The sequence below is a fragment of the Stomoxys calcitrans genome, chromosome 1 (assembly GCF_963082655.1).
Source record: "Stomoxys calcitrans chromosome 1, idStoCalc2.1, whole genome shotgun sequence".
Lineage (NCBI taxonomy): Eukaryota > Metazoa > Arthropoda > Insecta > Diptera > Muscidae > Stomoxys > Stomoxys calcitrans.
Window position 1 is genome coordinate 122504313 of NC_081552.1, and position 20924 is coordinate 122525236.

Genomic DNA, 20924 nt, shown 5'->3' on the forward strand with positions numbered 1-20924 from the left:
CTGAGCTAAGACCACAAAAAAATATGTTTATATACAAAAGAGTTGCGTGACTGTTTGACTGATCATCCTTCAGCCCAAACGGCTAAAGCTAGAATCATGAGATTTTGCACTAATGTTGGTCTCGAGTCAGAGGTACGGGATTTGGTGATATTCGTATGTTTAGGTACTAAGACGTACCAAAAAGTACGAAATGGTACATTATGTAATTATGTTCTTGGGCTCAAAATAAAGAGCATTTGGCAAACAAATTTGGGAAATCGTACCGGAAGTGGGAGAAATAGTACGTTTAGTACCTAAATTGGTAGTATTTGGTACTTTCTTCATTGTTAATTGGACTAGAGCTCTGAATTTTGGAACTAAGGTACACTATGGCAACCTTAATTGGGTGACTATAAACGTTTTTGGAAATTTATGTACTAAAAAAAGTACCAAAAAGGTACGAAACGGCAGGAAACGTACATTTAGTACCGCAATTGGTACCATTTAGTACTATCATTACAGATGGAGCAAGAGTTCTGAAATTTGGCATGTGGGTACAACTAAGGAATATATGATAGGTGACTAAATGATCTATTAAAAATTCATACACTTTAGTACCAAAATTGGAACAATTTTGTACTTTCTGTACAGATGGGATTAGAGGTCTGAAATTTGGCATGCAAGTTCAAGTAGGAAAAATATGATGGGTGACTTAATAATCCAAAAAAGTGCAAAATAAAGGGTAATTTTTTTGAGGTTAGGATTTTCATGCATTAGTATTTGACAGATCACGTGGGATTTCAGACATGGTGTCAAAGAGAAAGATGCTCAGTATGCTTTGACATTTCATCATGAATAGACTTACTAACGAGCAACGCTTGCAAATCATTGAATTTTATTACCAAAATCAGTGTTCGGTTCGAAATGTGTTCATTCACCGTAACGTTGCTGCTCCAGGCATCACTAGCCGACAGACGACTGGTCAGCAGAGGCTTTTGACGAAGACAGTCTTAAGGACAAGGCCGAACCTATTCTTTCTTCGCATGCCTATAATTTGCCTAAACAATCGGCATTCTTCGGCAAACCAACACGCTCTTTAAGAGGTTGACATAATAGAAGACGCATCGCTCTCAGGTTTATTGAGAGGCTTAGTGCGAATGATCCTAAGACTCTCTATAACGGGGAGAGAGACACTCTAAATTGAACTCGAGAATTTGCAGCACATGCTACCTCAAAGACTACATGTATAGACTCGGAAACCGCACCGCAGTCAGCCAAAAGACTGCGGTCATCATGCCTAAAAGTAGGGCGAACAATAATGTCGCTAGGGACAGTTTTGGGCTGCATACCTAGGAATAATTGAAGTGGGAAAGTCAATGGACTGTCATCAGTATACTCCGATGTTCTTGCGGAATTTCCTGGGATTCCACCAGTTTGTGACGATACAGGCAGGTATCGGGGCCGATGCCCGAAGACAATTAGTCTCTACTTCCACTTCAATTATTCAGGAGGCGACTCAGCACTTGTTGCTGAACCCTTGCCTGAGAAACTATCGACCACATCGCTAAAATCTGTCGGATTGCGGGAGACTGAAAATCCCCCTGCCACAATCGAGGCAGGAGGAGATGGCATCGAAACGGGACCCGACAAGCCCCGTGTGGGTAGGTTATCCAGTACATCGAGAGCAGCAGCTAGTGAAGCGGGAATAAGGATGAATCGTCCACAACGCAAGTGCTTGTGTCTTGAGTAAGAATGGTTCCGCACCTTTCCTATCTGCCACTGGATGCTCACATAGGCTCATCATGACAAGATTTAACGAATCTTGCGAGGATGAACTCCTGGTGAAATCAAAAACGAGGCTAGCACAACAATGGTGGAAGTTCTGATTCCTGACTACGGTCCGGTTTCTACAAATAAATCGTCACCATTGTAGGGCCGCTTCGGCGGCAATTATGGTGTCCTGGTGGCAAGGGGATTCGACGTGTTTCTTATCCAGGAACCATGGGTGTGTGGAGGAATGGTTCGTGGAAAAAGATTTCCTGGATTAAAACTACTCAAGGGTACGGGGAATGGGAGACACAGAGCTCGTAGACTCCAGAGCTGGTTGGTCTAAGGAAGAACTGTAGAAAACTCTTTAACAGAGCAAAAGCCACAAGAGCACCACACGATTGGGACATCTATAGTCTAGGCTAAGAAAATATAAGGGCGTGCTGAGAAAGGCTCAAAAAAATCCTGGGCCGAATTTTACAGCTCCGTGGGGGATATATTAGAGGCCTCTAGACTAAGGAAGATTCTGTCCTCGAGACCTATTACGGTGAGCTAAATACATTCAGAAGTCGGAGCATGTATGGACAATGTGTAGTGGGGAAACACAAGAACTACTCGTTCATACATTTTCCGGGAAATTCTCCGACGGACAACGTGGCGCCAAAAGAGGTTGTCACTGTTATGTATTTGTCGGAGGCTATTAGAGAAATTGTGTCTGAGCCGAAAATCTTTTGGACGATAAAAAGTTTCGACTCCTTTAAGTCGCCAGGCCCTGATGATGTATCACCGGTTGAACTACAAGCTGTGTCTGATAGACTGGTTCCTTGGCTAAGGGAGATATACTCTGCTTGTATCAGAATGTCATATATACCTGTGGGATGGAGGGACACGAAGGTCATTTTCATTCCGAAAGCAGGAAAACCCTACCACACGTAGGCGAAAGATTTTCGTCCTATTAGTCTGTCATCCTTAATTCTATATAGTAAAGACAAATCCACTGAAATAGCCCTTCAAGACCTAGTCGGCTACAAAGTGTGTTCTCTCGCTGTCAAGGAATATTCAATGATAGCATTTCTTTATATTGAATGTGCTTTCAATAATGTTAAACCGACGTCAATCATGAAGGAGTTCTAGTTTCTAGCCATCAAGAAACTCGAAAGAAAGTTTATTTGTAACTTACTTACTAAAAGATGCATTACGGCAGGCTTGGGATCTGTGGATCTAAAAAGATGGGACAGCAGAAAAACACCTCAATGGGTTGTACTGTCTCCTCAACGTTGCAATATAGCTATTAACAATATGTTTTTGTCTCTAGAAGTAAAAGGCATTTGCGGTTAGGGGAAAGTTTCCCAGCACTCTAAGAAATATACTTCAGGAAACTCTACATGCAACACCAAAGTGGGCTACCGAAAGTGGTCTATCTATAAATCCGCGCAAGACAGAAGTAGTTTTTTCATGAAAGCGCAAAATACCTGGGTGTTTTGCTGGACAGGAAACTTAACTTCAAATCCAACATTTCGAAAAAGCTAAGCCAGAAAGCCAACGCTAGCAATAAATCCGTGCAAGACAGAAGTAGTTCTTTACAGCAGGAGTTACAAGATGCATACAGTGGAACCTGTCTCCTTGCGAGGGGAGAATGTTCCATTTAATGAAAGCGCAAAATACCTTTGTGTTTTGCTGGACTGGAAATTTAACTTCAAATCCATCATTTCGAAAAAGCTAAGCTAGAAAGCCAACTCTTGCCCTATACACCTGAAAGAGAGCCATTGGCAAAACTTAGGGGTTTTGACCGCGTGTCAAGCATTGTGTATATACTGCAGTTGTCAGACCTATAACGCTTTATGGTGTTGTGGTCTGGTGGACGGCGCTTCTAAAGTCTACCTACTACTCAATACTTAACAGGATCCAAACGATGGCTTGTTTGTGCATCACACCCGCACTGATGACGACGCAATCATATGCACTGAATTTAATGTACATCTAATTCCTCTGGACATTGTGGCTAGACAAATTGCAACGACCACTGCCGTGAGGTTAAGGAAGCTTTGTCATTGGTCATGTGGCGGCTACGGATACAAAATCCGATGTTTCAGGCAATGTGGATTACACCCTACCTGAGCCGCTTTTTGATAAAAAGTACTGTACCACTATTCCTGATAGAACCGATTGGATTACGATAACCCTAGTAATAGAAGTTACATAGACTTCTATGCGGATGGTTCCAAACTAAACGACCAGTTTGGCTTTGGGGTATACTCTAAAGATCTCGAACGGGTTGTATCGAAAAGGTTACCCGACATTTAGAGTGTGTATCAAGCGCTAAGAAAGGCTAAGAAATAAGGTCATAACGACGATTGGCATAAATCGATTTAATGACAGCCAGGCAGTCATTAAATCCCTGGAAAACGAATTCCTGAACATAAAACCTGCCCTCGATTGTCGCAGATCTCTCAACGAGATGGCTGAGTAGTCCAAATTAACCTATTCTAGGTGCCGGGGAACAGGGATATCCGAGGGAATTGTAAAGCGGACGAGCTTGGGAGACTAGGATTTACCTTATACATTCCAGGAATACTGGAATATTTGGGTATGCCTCAGGCGACATGCAAGATAGGTCTTCAAGATCTGGCCTGAAGGACAACGAGTAACAGATGGCACAAATGCAGGGTTGTGAACACTCCAAAATTATATGGCCTTATCTAGAGATCTACCGCTCTGCTGTTACTGGCTATTACGTCATGACATGTCACTGTCTTATCGGAAAACATGCTGACAAACTGAGTATGGCAAATAACAACTTTTGCAGAAGCTGTGAGGATGTCGAGGAAGAAGAGACTATAGAGCACCTTCTGTGCATGTGTCCCGCACTGCCAGTCAGAAGGAGTTCCACATAAGGTTCTCATTTCTTTGAGAGCTTGTCTGATTTAGCGGGTGTGAACATTCGCAATTTGTTGGGCTTTTTAAAGCGATCTGCATAGTTCAACGGTAGGAACTAGAAGACATCATCCTTCTACTGTTTCTGTGGTATCACAATGGACGAAAATGTCTAATGGCAGACTAACAATTAAGCCTATCTTAACTATTGGGTTGCCTAAAAAGTAATTGCGGATTTTTTAAAAGAAAGTAAATGCATTTTTAATAAGACTTAAAATGAACTTTAATCAAATATATAATTGCCATTTTGTTTGATAACCTTTTGCCATCTTCCTGGCAAATTTAGTATTCCACGCTCAAAGAACTTTTGGCCTTTATCTGCAAAAACCTGAACCAAGTGCGATTTTATAGCCTCATCATTGCCGAAAGTTTTACCATTTAAGGAGTTCTGCAAAGATCGAAATAAATGGTAGTCTGATGGTGCAAGGTCAGGGCTATATGGTGGATGCATCAAAAGTTACCAGCCAAACTCACTCAGTTTGTGGCGAGTGACCAAAGATGTGTGCGGTCTAGCGTTGTCCTGGTGGAATATGACACCTTTACGATTGACCAATTCTGGTCGCTTCTCCTTGATGGCTGTATTCAATTTGTCCAATTGTTGACAGTAAACATCCGAATTAATCGTTTGGTTCCTTGGAAGCAGCTCAAAATATACCACACCCTTCCAATCCCACCAAACAGACAGCATAACCTTCTTTTGGTGGATATCAGCCTTTGAAGTGGTTTGAGCTGGTTCACCATGCTTGGACTATGATCGTTTTCCACTAACGTTGTTGTAAACAATCCATTTTTCATCTCCAGTTATGATTCGTTTTAAAAACGGATCGAATTCATTGCGTTTAAGGTGCATATCACAAGCGTTGATTCGGTTTGTTAAATGAATTTCTTTCAATACATGTGGTACCCATATTAAAATTGACGCCAAACAAACAAATGTAAACAAAATTTCGCGCACTTTTTTTCTAAAGCAAGCTAAAAGTAACAGCTGATAACTGACAGAAGAAAGAATGCAATTACAGAGTCACAAGCCGTTGAAAAAATCTGTCAACGCCGACTATATTACTACTATATTACCGACAATTACTTTTTGGGCAACCCAATATCTTATATAATAAGTATTTGTTTATTTGGAACATACAATGTTTTACCGGAGGTAAAGCGTACGCCGTTTGAATTCGGTACTTCTCATTTAGCTTAAAATTGAAATATTTCTTAACGAGTTGTTCGTGAAAAAATTTATGTGTTTAAAATCCTTGTGAGATAAGCTGGTAGCTAGCTTGGATTACCAACTCGAAGGTCATGGATAATATTCCCACAAAAGGTTTCGGTCTGTCTTTATGGTATCGCTTTAAGCTCTAATGGCAAAAATTATTCAAATGAGTTTGATTTCCCACCTAACCATCAGTTGAAACTCATAATGCTTCAGTTTCTTTTGCTCGACAGCTTTAAATAAACTACGACCTGGTAGAGATGTTCGCATAAATAACATTTCACATGGAATAATCTTTACTTGAGCACTTTTTTCATTCTGATTACCGTCTTCCCCACACGAGCAAAATATGTATGGCAATAAGAGTTGTGTAAAGAACTCTTTGAGAATTCGTTAGAAAAACCTAGGGAAAGATTAATAAGATTTAGAAAAGAAATTCTCTTGATCCTTATCGAAACTCCTAGAGAGTGTATGTTATCCAATTTATCTATTTAAGAACATACAGAGGATACTAAGTAATGCAAATTTTCCAAGTGAATGCATTTTTTAACACAAACAAGTAAAAGCGTGCTAAGTTCGGCCGGGCCGAATCTTATATACCCTCCACCATGGATCGCATTTGTCAAGTTCTTTTTCCGGCATCTCTTCTTAGGCAAAAAAGGATATAAGAAAAGAGTTACTCTGCTATTAAAACGATATCAAGATATGGTCCGGTTCGGACCAAAATTAAATTATATGTTGCGTTAAGAATTGCGCCCATTGGGGCTCCCGAAGTAAAATAGAGAGAACGATTTATATGGGATCTGTATCGGGCTATAGACCGATTCAGACCATAATAAACACGTTTGTTGATGGTCATGAGAGGATCCGTCGTACAAAATTTCAGGCATATCGGATAATAATTGCGACCTCTAGGGGTCAAGAAGTCAAGACCCAAGATCGGTTTACATGGTAGCTATATCAGGTTATGGACCGATTAGAACCATACTTGGCACAGTTGTTGGGTATCATAACAAAACACGTCGTGCGAAATTCCATTCCAATCGGATAAGAATTGCGCACTCTAGAGGCTCAAGAAGTCAAGACCCAAGATCGGTTTATATGGTAGCTATATCAGGTTATGGACCGATTTGAACCATACTTGGCACTATTGTTGGATATAATAAGAAAAGACGTCGTGCAAAATTTCATTTCAATCGGATAAGAATTGCGCACGCTAGAGGCTCAAGAAGTCAAGACCCAAGATCGGTTTATATGGCAGCTATATCAGGTTATGGACCGATTTGAACCATACTTGGCACAGTTGTTGGATATCATAGCAAAACACGTCATGCAAAATTTCGTTCCAATCGGATAAGAATTGCGCACTCTACAGGCTCAAGAAGTCAAGACCCAAGATCGGTTTATATGGCAGCTATATCAAAACATGGACCGATATGGCCCATTTACAATACCAACCGACCTACACTAATAAGAAGTATTTGTGCAAAATTTCAAGCGGCTAGCTTTACTCCTTCGGAAGTTAGCGTGCTTTCGACAGACAGACGGACGGACGGACGGACGGACGGACGGACGGACGGACGGACGGACGGACGGACGGACGGACGGACGGACGGACGGACGGACGGACGGACGGACAGACGGACGGACGGACGGACGGACGGACGGACAGACGGACGGACATGGCTAGATCGACATAAAATGTCACGACGATCAAGAATATATATACTTTATGGGGTCTCAGACGAATATTTCGAGTAGTTACAAACAGAATGACGAAATTAGTATACCCCCCATCTTATGGTGGAGGGTATAAAAATATTGTTGGGTTATCAGACACTCAAACTAAAACGTGTAAGAAACGCAGGTTTAAGAGAACAAATAAAATTTTGCGTCTTCTGTGCAAGGAAGGTTGTCAGATAACTTAGTATGTTTTTGGTTTTCGTTTTTTGACTTTTAACTCTTATATCTCGCTTACTCGGAACCAAATATGCAACTTCTTCCTTTAATACATTTAAAACAATGATAAAATCATCTTTTGCGGTAGAATATGTTGTCTACAATTTCATCATATAATTTCTGCAAGTAAATTTGTAGGTTACTGTAACTTCACAGTGGTAATAGCGAAATGTGCAGGTCCATTTAATTTGATCAAAAATATTCGTATTAAGGTAATTTTTAACCAGTTACAAAAATATTTTATTATTTAAGATATTTACCTTGTTTCTATTACATGATTGTCCATCGCAACTAGCCAATGCTTGTTCTTTTGCCTTTATTTCACTGTAGACAATGTCGATGAAACTTCCTAGCACAATAATAAAATCAAAGGTATTCCATGCGTCTCCGAAATAATTCTGGTTTGAAATAAAGAGAAAAATGCAATTATTATATATTTAGGTTAGTTTAGTAGGTTTAAATACAAACTTTAAATCGAAATGCTGCTAGCTTGAAAATAAATTCCAGGGAAAAGACAGCCGTAAATATCATGTTTAATGCGTCCAAGATTTCCGAATAGTAGTCCGGTTGTTTATAGAACTTCATGGCGAGTGTAACTGTATTTATCATGATCAGAACAAATATGGAATATTCAAAGGATGCCGATGTGACAAACCACCACACCTTATATTGTATACTGTGCTTCGGAATATAACGCCGCACTGGTTTGGCTTTTAACGCGAATTCAATGCAATTTCTTTGATTTTTGTCGAGCTCACAGTTTTTATATTCCTGTTCACCTTCATTTTGAAAAGTCACAATAACGAAACCAACGAAAATATTAACCATAAAGAATGCTATAATAATAATGTAAATTATATAATATGTCGCCACAATTGGTCGGAAATTATGGATTGGTCCTCCGTTTTCTTCATTAGAATCAATTGACACATAGAGAAGGCTGCAAGGAAACAAGTTGAAAAAAATCTTTTAGGATAGGTCAATTATTTGGTCGGCCAAAAGAAAACATGTTTTAATACATACCACCATAGGATGGGATATATTTAGACCCTACAAAGTTTATATTCTCACCTTAAATTCAAAACATCGAAACCCACAAAACACAAACTTTACAGTTGAAGCAAAGAATTGTTCTTGGAGGGTGTAAGTAACATGAAAAAGCGTGTAATGTTCGGCTGAGCCGAATCGTATATACCCTCTTCGATCACATTTCTCCAGGTCTTTGCACGGTTTCTGATTATAGGCAGTTTTAGTTTCTGCCTATAATGAGAATAACGGGAGGTCAAAACAAGAAATCTCATGTATGTTTAATATGATTTGATAAGAATTGCGCCCTCTAAAGGCTCAAGAAGTTTATTCGGGAGATCGGTTTATATGGGAGCAATATCAGGTTTTGGACCGATTCTGACCATACTTGGTAAATCTGTGGGAGGTCATAGGAAAACCATCAACCAACCATGCAAAATTTCAGCCAAATGAGATATGGATTGCGCTCTCTAAAGCCTCAAAAAGTATAGTCTGAAAATGGGTTTATATGCGAGCTATATCCTATTTTACGTTAGGAATTCCGTGCTATTGTACTTACAAAATCCTTAATTGATCTCAATACCACTCCCCTTAGTTGGTTCATGTTGGTCCAACGCCTTATCATCTTCCCCGCATGCCCTTCACATGCTATCACTTGCCTCACTGATTTCACATAAGTAAGCTCGTAGTCCTATGTGTCCCGTTATGATACCAATAGCTATACTGACCTCCTTCTTGCTTCCTTTCAGTAACAGCCTCGTCTACTCACGATCTGGATCTCCCCATAGGATTTTCGCCGTCCTACCGACCTTTTTCGCTGTGTCGACCCGAAAGGCTTCGGGTTAACCAAGTTTATTGACGTCAGTCCTCTGGCCTTCACCGCCAAATCGTCTGCCCTTTCATTTCCCAGTACTCCGTTATGGCCCGGCACCTAAACGATGCGGATTGTCATCCTCAGAGAAGGCGTTAATCTCCTTCTTACACTGCAAGACTGTTCGTGACATTACCGTCCTGTCGGTAAAGATTTTCAGACTCGACGTCATCGCGTTAGCACCACACCACTTCACTCATTCCGTGATCGCCCGGATATCTTCTTGCAGGACCGTATTATGGTCAGGCAGTCTACAACAGATCTCAGACCTTGGGTTCTCAATGTAAACTTCCAGGCCCACTCTGTCCTCTAGCTTTGATCCATCCGTGTAACATGATCTTCCAGATGGCAATACTAGGGTTCTGTCAATCCAAGACTGTGTCGATGGCAGCAGTGTCTCGTACTCGACTTCAAGGTTCATCCTAGGTATCCGATCGGAAACCTCTTCCCTTCCTTCCAGGTTTCCTATCGTCGCCTCGATTTTACCGCGATGGAATGAGCTGCTCCCATCCTCAATCCATTCTCCCATCGCTTTAAGTCTCATAGCCGCAGTGGCTGCCTCACACTTAATCTGTATGTCAATGGGTCGGATATCTGGGATAGTCTCTAGTGCTCTAGTGGGCATGGTCCTCATCGCTCCGCCTATGCCAAGACAACATGTTCTCTGAACCTGCTGTATGGTCCGTATGTTGCACTTTTTTCATAGCAGTCCACCATACTACTGAGGCGTAAGTAAGCATTGGTCTAATCACGCTCCTGTAGAGCCAGTGGACTATCCTAGAATTCAGGCCCCATTCCGAGCCTACGGCCCGTCTACATAGTGCCCAGCATCTGTAAGCCTTCTCAGTACGCTCCTGAATGTGAAACTTCCAATTTAGTTTCCTGTCCAAGATAGCACTTAAGTATTTGACTTTGTCAGATATCGAAATCGTCTCATGAGGAAATGTGGTGCGTTAAATTGGCCCACCTTCGACTTCCTCGTGAACAGGTATATTTCAGTCTTCTCTGGGTTAACATTGAGACCTCTGCGTCTAGCCCAGTCATATGCCATATGCAAGGCCCTATCGGCCCTTCTGGATAGCTCGTTCGGATCCTAACCCTTTAGAAGTATTATAACATCGTCTGCGGGTTCAAATCCCTCCTCAGTTAGCATCCCTAATAGGTGATTTATGGTGGTCACCCATAGGAGTTCCGATGAAATAACCCCATGTGGCGTGCCCTGTGCCACTTTCTCCCTTATATTGTATTTATGCCATGGGACACACAATTTATCCACCTGTTCTTTAGCATATGGTTTATCCAGTCTCTAAGGACCGGGTCCACCCGGTACTGGTCTAAGGATTGCATCAGTGTGTCGGTCCGCACATTGTTAAAATCCCCTTCGATGTCAATGCATACCGCCAGTGTGTACGTTTTGGCATCGAAGGGTTTTTCTATTTTATGCACAACCTCGTGCAGGGCAATCTCCACCGACCTTTCCTTGATATAGGTATGCTGTTTGTATTTCAGTTGTTCGCTGAATGTCCTACTCTTTATAATGGTGTCCACAATATGTTCCATGGTTTTGAGTAGAAAGGACTTAAGGCTTATGGGTCTGTAGGCCTTTGGTGTCGCATATCTTGCCTTGCCGGGCTTAGGTATAAACACCACCCTTGCTTCCTGCCAGGCTTTCGAAGTATATGCATTTCCCAGGCACGCTGTGAAAATGTTGGCCAGACGAGGCGCCAGATAGTCTGCCTTTTCTGTAGTAACGCCGGAAATATTCCACAAGGTCCGGGTGACTTAAATGGTTTGAAGCTTCTCAAGGATTCCGTCACCATAAATTCCGTTATTATAAACCTTCGATCAACGTCATTATTCCAAGATTCCGGTGTCTCCGTGAGTCCCTTCGTATCCTGTGAAAAATGGGTTTTTATCAAAAGCCTCAACATGTCCTTAATTGTCTCTGCTCTCACTCCCATGTCGTTGAGAGAAATTTTTTATCTCGGCGGCGTCATTAACGCTATCGGCCTGTACGCAGAAAAGCTTTCAAGTGGTACGTTTTGCCGCTATGGTAATCTTATTGTATTCCTTGAGCCGTGTGTAATACACATCCCAATAAACTTCCGCTTTTCACGATGTGCTCTGTTAAAAATCCTCGGACCTCTTTTCCAAATTGCGAATCTCCTCAATCATCCAGGGTTTTTCTTGGGCAAATTTCCTTTCCCGAAGAGGACAACTATCTTCGAAGGACCCTACCAGTGCAGTCGTAATCCTGTTGACATTTTCGTCAATGTCGTCTGTGCTTGGACAATCTAAATTATCTTCCCCAAGTCTTCTTCTGAGTAGCCTTCCGAATTTTGTCCAGTTGGTTTTCAACTTATTCCGGAAGCTTATCGGATTCGGCGCTGGCCGTGCGATTATAAACCTAATGTAGCGATGGTCAGAGAAACAGTGGTCCATGGAAACCCTTTAATTCTGAACTTCATCGATTAGATTTTCCGAACATATCGTCACATCTAATACCTCCTCCCTAATCCTATTAACAAAGGTAGCAGTGTAACTAATATTGAGTGTTATTGGGTCGATAGTATTCAAGAACTCTGCCAGGGTTTGGCCCCGTTTATTGGTGTTGGTACTACCCCATGAAATGTGGTGTGAGTTCGCATCACAGCGCATTCGACGACAACTCTGGGGAAAATATATAAATCAAATTTTTAAGACGCATAACGCAGGTCCTCGGCCGAGTACCAGTGTTAGCATAGAATAATTGGTAGTTGATATGGTTCAGTCCAGAAACTTTGTTCCAGGTCGTCCATGGCTCCTGAATTAAGGCAATATGAATCTTGCCATTGCTGATTTTCAGAGCGTGTTTAGCAGTCTCGCTCGCTTATCTGGATTACCTCAACCATTGATCCTCCAGTAAATGGGCATCATGGGAGTAGGTGATGATCTCATCGTCTGCTCCCTGTTCTTTAGACTGCATTGACTTTCCTGTCACTGCACTGCCTGATGTTATCGTTCTAGGTTCTTTGCCTAGTCTAGTCTTCCGATTTTTTACAAAGTCGGTAATGGTTCCATCGTCGGGTCCAGGTTCGTTAAGCTTTATTGGGTTTCCATTCCCTGTACTGTCTGATGTTTCAATACTAGGATCTTTGCCTATCATAGCCTTCCAAATCTTAAGTAAATGGGCTTCTTGGGAGTAGGTGAAGGTCTTATCGTAGGCTCCCTGTTCGTTGGGATGCATTGAGTCTCCTGTCGCTGCGCTGCCTAATGTTTCAATATTAGGATCTTTACCTATACCAGTATTCCGAATCTTTAAGCCTGTGATGGGTTCGACGTCGGGTTCCTGTTTGTTAGGCTGTGTTGGATCTCTCGCCACTACACTGCCTAATGTTTAAGTATAAGGATCATTGCTTCTCCTAGTCTTTCCAATATTGAGAGATGCCATGATTATCTCGTTGTCGCGCCTCCTCCGTTCCTGTTCCAACTTTGTCTACCTCCGCAGGACACTGTCTGGTGTCTCCATTGCGGGATGGCTGGCTTGGTTTTCCTCTGTCTCCTTCGTCGTAAACCGGATCGGTTTCTCGGTCTGCTTGTGAGCTTAGCAAAGCCATCGCTCACTGCTGCTGTGATCCCGATGCCCTCATCTCTCGATTCGGCTGCGATGACTGTTTCATTGACACAGTCGCTGTCTGAATCCGAGTCAGAAACACCACCTTTACCTAATGGCTGGGGACGAACTGTGCATCCCTCTGGTTTATCCGTCTCTTCCTCATTAATAAGTCTGACGACTAGTTGTGAGCTGGAAGCATTACTCTCTATTACAGGTGCCAAGGCACCCACATCTATAGGAGGGGAGGACAACACACTACGGTCTGATGCCACCACCTCAGATGTTTAGTCTTTGGAGTCCATTTCTAACCTACTTCAAAAGGCTTTAAAATTTTTTTCGTAATAGGTAGTACCTATTCCGAGATACGAATATATACATTTTTTTTCTTTGAGAAGCGAAATAAAAAACGCTTCCGCTTCACTGAACGGCTACGATATTTACTGCTACGAAAGTAAGCATGCTTTTGACAGGCGGCCTTTGTTAAGGGAAGATTTTCAGCTTTTGTATAATACGGAATTAGTCACAAGCTAAAGAAAAATCAACAAACGTGCTTGGTTCGCCCGAGCCTTGGAAACTTGGAAACCCACCACCATGGATTATGATAAAAGTGTTCACAAAGTGAATTTGTTGAAGTAAATGATTTTTCTTTACATACGCATTAATTTCTGCCAAAAATTAAAACTTCTAAGAGCTGAACAAGGGTAATTGAGATATCGGATTATATGGAAGCTATTTCAGGTTATGGACTGATTTGGAACAGTTGTTGAAAGTCGTAAAAGAACTCTTCTTCCAAAAATTCAGCTGGACAAAAATTTCAGTTGCCATGGACTACAGACTTGAAATCACGATATCTATTTATATGGGAGCTACATCAGACCGATTTAAACCGTACATGGCATAAAAGTCGTAACAGAACACTTCGTGCAAAATCAGCCTATGCGGATAACAATTGCTGCTTATAGGGGTTCAAGAAGTCATGTCAGCATTTTATATGAAAGCTATATCCAATTCGGAACCGATATGACGCATTTGCAATTCCCCTCGATCTACATTAATAAAGAGTATCGGTACAAATATTCAAGCAGCAGACGGACATGGTTAGATTAATACTATATTTATGTATACTTTATAGGGTCGCAGATCAAAATTTCGAGTCGTTACAAATGTAATGATTAGATTAGCATACCCTCATTCTGTGGTGGGGGGGTATAAAAATTCGTTTTGATCTCGTCGTAAAATTGCTTTTCTATACCCATCACCGGAGACCTTGCACACATAATTTATATATCACACACCATAGAATGGGTGTCAACTTGTTTCGTTTTAAGACCCCAAAAAGTAAAGATTTCTTGTTCGTCATGACATCTTAAGTTCCTCTAGCCATGTCCGTCCATCCGCCTGTCGAAAGCACACTAACTTTCGAAAGAGTAAAGCTTGGCATTCGAAATGTTTTACAAATACTCCTTGTTGGTGTAAGTCAGTTCGGATTGTAAATGGACCAAATCGGTCCATGTATAGGTATACTTAATATTACATTTCCCATGAACATTTCATTGAGGAACAGGGGATACTTCTCTCATATCAATAAGTGCAGTCCGATTAAAGTTTAAGCTCAATGATAAGGGGCCTCCTTTTTATGCCGAATCCGCTTAGGAGAGAAGTTGTTACAAGGCGGTATACCTTGCAAATGTTGGCAGCATTTGCAAGGGGATAACGAATTCTGAAAAAGTGTCTGATGTTCACGCCGGGAATTGAACCCAAGCGTTCGGCGACATTGGCAGAAATGCTAACCTCTACTCCACTGTGGCCTCCAATTAGGTACAGCTTCCATATAAACCGATCTCCCGATTATACTTATTGAGACTCTGAGGGCACAGTTATAATCATATCTGGCTGACGTTTAGCAGCCTATGCTCCCCAATAGTTGTCCCAAATTTGGTACGAATCGGTCAATATCAGGTTATATACATATACTAGCTGACCCGGGCCCGCTCCGCTACGCCTTCTTTTACTTTATATGGAAAAAAAGTTTCCTTGGAATATTTATTTTCGAGGATCTTTTAGTGAAATACCATGCTAACTTGACTAACAGTTTAACAATATAAGTGCCTTTATCTGAATCCCATATGATCTTTATTGGTCTACGAATTTAAGTTTGGATGTAAGGTGTACTCCATTCTTAAAATACTTCATTTCAGCCCGATATTCTCATGATTTCTGATTTAGTGGTGTTTTCGGGGGAGAGGTGGTTCCACAGATACTTGACCCTGAAAAAATATCAGCATCGTGCTCTTGTCTTAAATACCATTTATTTAAACCCCATATTACCATTGGCTTAAGAGGAGTTTACAGGATGAGGCGTCCCCCAAACCCATGGCCCCAAAATAGATTATCAAATTAGTTTTCTTATCTCAAATACCTTTCATTTGAGCCACATATTGCCATGGTCGAAAAATTTTTTCCCTTTGGGGGAGTTTTGGGAAAGGGGTGATACCCTAAATACATGGTCCTACATTTGGATATCAAATTCGTATTCTACTCCCAAATACCTTTATTTGAGCCCCATAATGTGATGGTTAGGTAAAAATTGCTGTTTGTGGAGTATTTTGGGAAAGGGGTATACCCCCAGAATATTGTTCCCTATAATGGGTATCAATTCTTGCTCTACCCCCCAATACCTTTCATTTAAGCTCCACATTCAAATGGTCGGTAAATATGCCCAATTAAGGGGTGTTTTGGGCATTGGGGTGGTCCCCAAAACATTAAGCCCGGAAAATATATCAGCAACGCGCTCTATTCTCATATATCTATATATTTATAATTTATTTGAACCCCATATTGCCATTGCCTCAAAATTGGATATCAAATTCGTTTTCTAATCTTATTTAAACTCCTTAAGAACCAAATTTTCTTGGTGAGCAAATATGTCCTTTTTATACCCTCCACCATAAGATGGGGGGTATACTAATTTCGTCATTCTGTTAGTAACTACTCGAAATATTCGTCTGAGAACCCATAAAGTATATATATTCTTATGTCGATCTAGCCATGTCCGTCTGTCTGTCCGTCCGTCCGTCTGTCTGTCGAAAGCACGCTAACTTCCGAAGGAGTAAAGCTAGCCGCTTGAAATTTTGCACAACTACTTTTTATTAGTGTAGGTCGGTTGGTATTGTAAATGGGCCATATCGGTCCATGTTTTGATATAGCTGCGATATAAACCGATATTGGGTCTTGACTTCTTGAATCTCTAGAGTGCGCAATTCTTATCCAATTAGAATGAAATTTTGCACCACGTGTTTTGTTATGATATCCAACAACTGTGCCAAGTAGGATTCAAATCGGTTCATAACCTGATATAGCTGTCATATAAACCGATCTGGGATATTGATTTCTTGAGCCTCTAGAGGTCGCAATTGTTATCCGATTTGCCTGAAATTTTGTAGGACGGATCCTCGCATGACCATCAACATACGTGTTTATTATGGTCTGAATCGGTCTATAGCCCGATACAGATCCCATATAAATCGATTTCTCTATTTTAATTCTTGAGCCCCCAAAGAACGCAATTCTTATTCGAATTGGCTGAAATTTTACACAGGTCTCCAACATATAATTTAATTGTGGTCCGAACGCGACCATATCTTGATATCGTTTTAATAGCAGAGCAAATCTTTTCTTATATCATTTTTTTGCCTAAGAAGAGATGCCGGGAAAAGAACTCGACAAATGCGCTCCATGGTGGAGAGTATATAACATTCGGCCCGGCCGAACTTTGCACGCTTTCACTTGTTGGGGGTTGTTATGGTGGTGGGACACTTAAACACTTGGTCCCTAATGTTGATATCAGATACGTGGCCTACTCCCAAATACCTTTAATTTGAGCCCCATATTTCCATAGTCGGCAAACATGACCGGTTTGGGGAGTGTGTTGGGGTATGGGCGGCCACTCAGTGAGTTGGCCTTAAAAATATATATCGGATTGGTATTCAAATCTAAAAAAACACTCTTATTTGAGGCTCATAATGCAACAGTCAGCAAATACTTCCTAATTGGGTGGTGTTATGTGGTTAGGGTGAGATCACACAAAATTTCGCTTAAATCGCACCACCCATCTCCGAGATCTGGCGTTTCTGAAAATTAGGGTAAGGGGGAGGGTCCGCCCCCCCTTCAGATATCAAAAAATTTTAGAACCCTATTTTCACCACGGGATCATAATGCACCATCTATGAAAATTTCAAGAAAATCGGTTCAGCCATTTCTGAGTCTATACGGAACACACAAACATACAAACAAACAAACCTACAAACAAACAAACCTACAAACAAACACAAATTGATTTTTATACCCTTCACCGTAGGATGGGGGGTATACTAATTTCGTCACTCGGTTTGTAACTACTCGAAATATTCGTCTGAGACCCCATAAAGTATATATAATCTTGATCGTCGCGACATTTTATATCGATCTAGCCATGTCCGTGCGTCTGTCCGTCCGTCCGTCTGTCTGTCGAAAGCACGCTAACTTCCGAAGGAGTAAAGCTAGCCGCTTGAAATTTTGCACAAATACTTCTTATTAGCGAAGATCGGTTGGTATTGTAAATGGGCCATATCGGTCCATGTTTTGATATAGCTGCCATATAAACCAATCTTGGGCATTGACTTCTTGAGCCTCTAGAGTGCGCAATTCCCATCCGATTGGAATGAAATTTTGCACGACGTGTTTTGTTATGATATCGAACAACTGTGCCAAGTATGGTTCAAATCGGTTCATAACCTGATATAGCTGTCATATAAACCGATCTTGGGTCATGACTTCTTGAGCCTCTAGAGTGCGCAATTCTTATCCGATTGGAATGAAATTTTGCACGACGTGTTTTGTTATGATAGCCAACAACTGTGCCAAGTATCTGATTTAGCTGTCATATAAACCGATCTGGGATCTTGACTTCTTGAGCCTCTAGAGGTCGCAATTATTATCTGATTTGCCTGCAATTTTGTACGACGGATTCTCTCATGACCATAAACATACGCGTTTATTATGGTCTGAATCGGTCTATAGCCCGATACAGCTCCCATATAAATCGATCTCACTATTTTACTTCTTGAGCCCCCAAAGGGCTCAATTCTTATTCGAATTGGCTGACATTTTACACAGGTCTCCAACATATAATTTGATTGTGGTCCAAACCGGACCATATCTTGATATCGCTCTAATAGCAGAGCAAATCTTTTCTTATTTCTTGTTTTGCCTAAGAAGAGATGCCGGGAAAAGAACTCGACAAATGCGATCCATGGTGGAGTGTATATAAAATTCGGCCCGGCCGAACTTAGCACGCTTTTACTTGTTATATATAAGAAGAAGATGTACAGTAAAACCATGTAAATTGAAATGACATAAATTGAGTGTTGTGTCGCACAGAGACCACAAAGCAAAGAGTAGAATTTTCTGGCAGTCGTGAGTTTAAGAACACTGTGATAGAAAACATGAGAAAAAACCAGTGAGGAAAGGCAAAAGTCGGGCGGTGTCGACCTATGTGGGAGCTATGTTTAACTCTTAACCAATTTTGATGGACCTTCCGTGTGTTTTTAGATGGGTTATTAAACAATCCGTTTCACATTTCGAGCAAATATGTTCAAACTGTAATAACTACGGTTCACAAATGACAACATTATTGCAAATTTCCCAAAATTTGATAATGTGGTACTCGTCGAGAAAAGCGTTGTGCAAAATTTTGGAAAAATTAGTCAAAAAATGCTCTTGCAGTGTCTCTAGAAGTGAATCGGGCGATATACATATATGACAGCTATATCTAAATCTGAACCGATTTCTATGGAATTCATCTGTTATGTCGAGAAGCAAAAGAAAATCCTTCCTGCCATATTTCGAGAGAATCGATTAACAAATGGCCATTTGATTGCAATATTACTGCAAATCGAACGAGAATATATATACGAGAACTATATCTAAATCTGAACCGATTTCCATGAAATTCACCAGTTATGTCGAGAGTCATTAGAAAGTCCTTTCTGTCTTCAAGAGAATCGGGTAACAAATGACTATTTTATTGCATTATTACTGCAAATCGGACGAACATGTATATGGGAGCTATATCTAAATCTAAACCGATTTCTATCAAAATATTACTGCAAATCGAACGAGAATATATATACGAGAACTATATCTAAATCTGAACCTATTTCCATGAAATTCACCAATAATATCGGGAGTCGTAAGACAATCCTTCCTGCCAAATTTCGAAAAAATCGGTTAACAAATGACCATTGCAAATCAGACGCACATATATATGGGAGCTATATCCAAATCTGAACCGATTTTTTCCAATTTCAATAGGCTTTGTCTCTTGGCCGAAAAACATTCCCATACTAAACGACGCTGTTCCGAAAGCCATTAATGGAGTATCACCAGATTTAAATGAAACTATTTGCAGAAAAATATAAATATTACATTTCGCAGGACCGAGGAAACTAGTTTGTTTTGATCACTTTTCAACGAATGCATTGAAAATAGTTATTCGGCCATAACCATGTTTCAGAAGATTCCATTTCCAAGTACCATTGGCTTACGCTTTAAACATCAAAGAATGATATGACAGTATGTCTCTAATACTAAATGGTATAGGATGAACTACACGTTAGTGGCTAAATGCGGCAGATTTGAAAGAACTAACAATTTCGAATGGCTTCTTGATATTTTTCTGAATGGAAACATTATATACAAAGAGACTGGAAACTGCGATCAACAATTATAATGGGTGAAAAAATTGCATAAATATCCCGCTAGTCAATCCAAAATACATCATTTTACCTCCGTTGCACATAAAATTGGGCTTAATAAAGCAATTCGTGAAAGCACTTGTAAAAATGGAGTAACAATTAAATACCGTGAACAGGGTTTTCCACGAATTTCGAGCGGAAAATTGAACCAAGGTAAAACATATATTATATTATTGGTTGCCCAACAAGTAATTGCGCATTTTTCATATAGTACGCGTTGACAAATTTTTTCACAGCTTGTGACTCTGTAATTGCATTCTTTCTTCTGTCAGTTATCAGCTGTTACTTTTAGCTTGCTTTAGAAAAAAAGTGTAAAAAAAGTATATTTGATTAAAGTTCATTGTAAGTTTTATTAAAAGTGCATTTACTTTCTTTTAAAAAAAGTGTAAAAAAAGTATATTTGATTAAAGTTCATTCTAAGTTTTATTAAAAATGCATTTACTTTCATTTAAAAAATTACCGCAATATATTAAATAAAACATTAATAAAAACCCAATTTTAAATTAACAGGTATCCTTTATGGCCCCCAAATACGGAAATTGGTAAAAGATGACAAATTCATACAAAAAATTAAACTTGAAAAAAAGGCATGGAATGGTATTGTTTGATTGTGCAAACATTTTCTTGGAAAGACAAAAAGTGAACATTATGTGCAGATAATAAACAACATACTGTCGGCTTATCATGCAATGGGTCAGGTAAGGGTAAAGTGGCAGTTTGCTATCAAACTCACTTAGACGTTTTCGTCTAATGTGATACCACAAGAACAGAAGAAGGAAGATGCCTTCT

General features: G+C 40.4%; 1 protein-coding gene across 6 annotated transcripts in view; it reads right to left on the bottom strand.

The window, feature by feature from the left end:
• The window catches only part of LOC106091696 (muscle calcium channel subunit alpha-1), a 479054-nt gene that overhangs the window by 36366 nt on the left and 421764 nt on the right, over nt 1-20924 (bottom strand). For all 6 annotated transcript variants that reach the window (XM_059370822.1, XM_059370821.1, XM_059370825.1 and 3 more), the window contains 2 exons: nt 8318-8789; nt 8110-8247 (listed from right to left, as the gene is read on the bottom strand). In XM_059370822.1, the coding sequence (XP_059226805.1) occupies nt 8110-8247; nt 8318-8789 (610 nt within the window). The remainder of the gene's footprint in view (nt 1-8109; nt 8248-8317; nt 8790-20924) is intronic.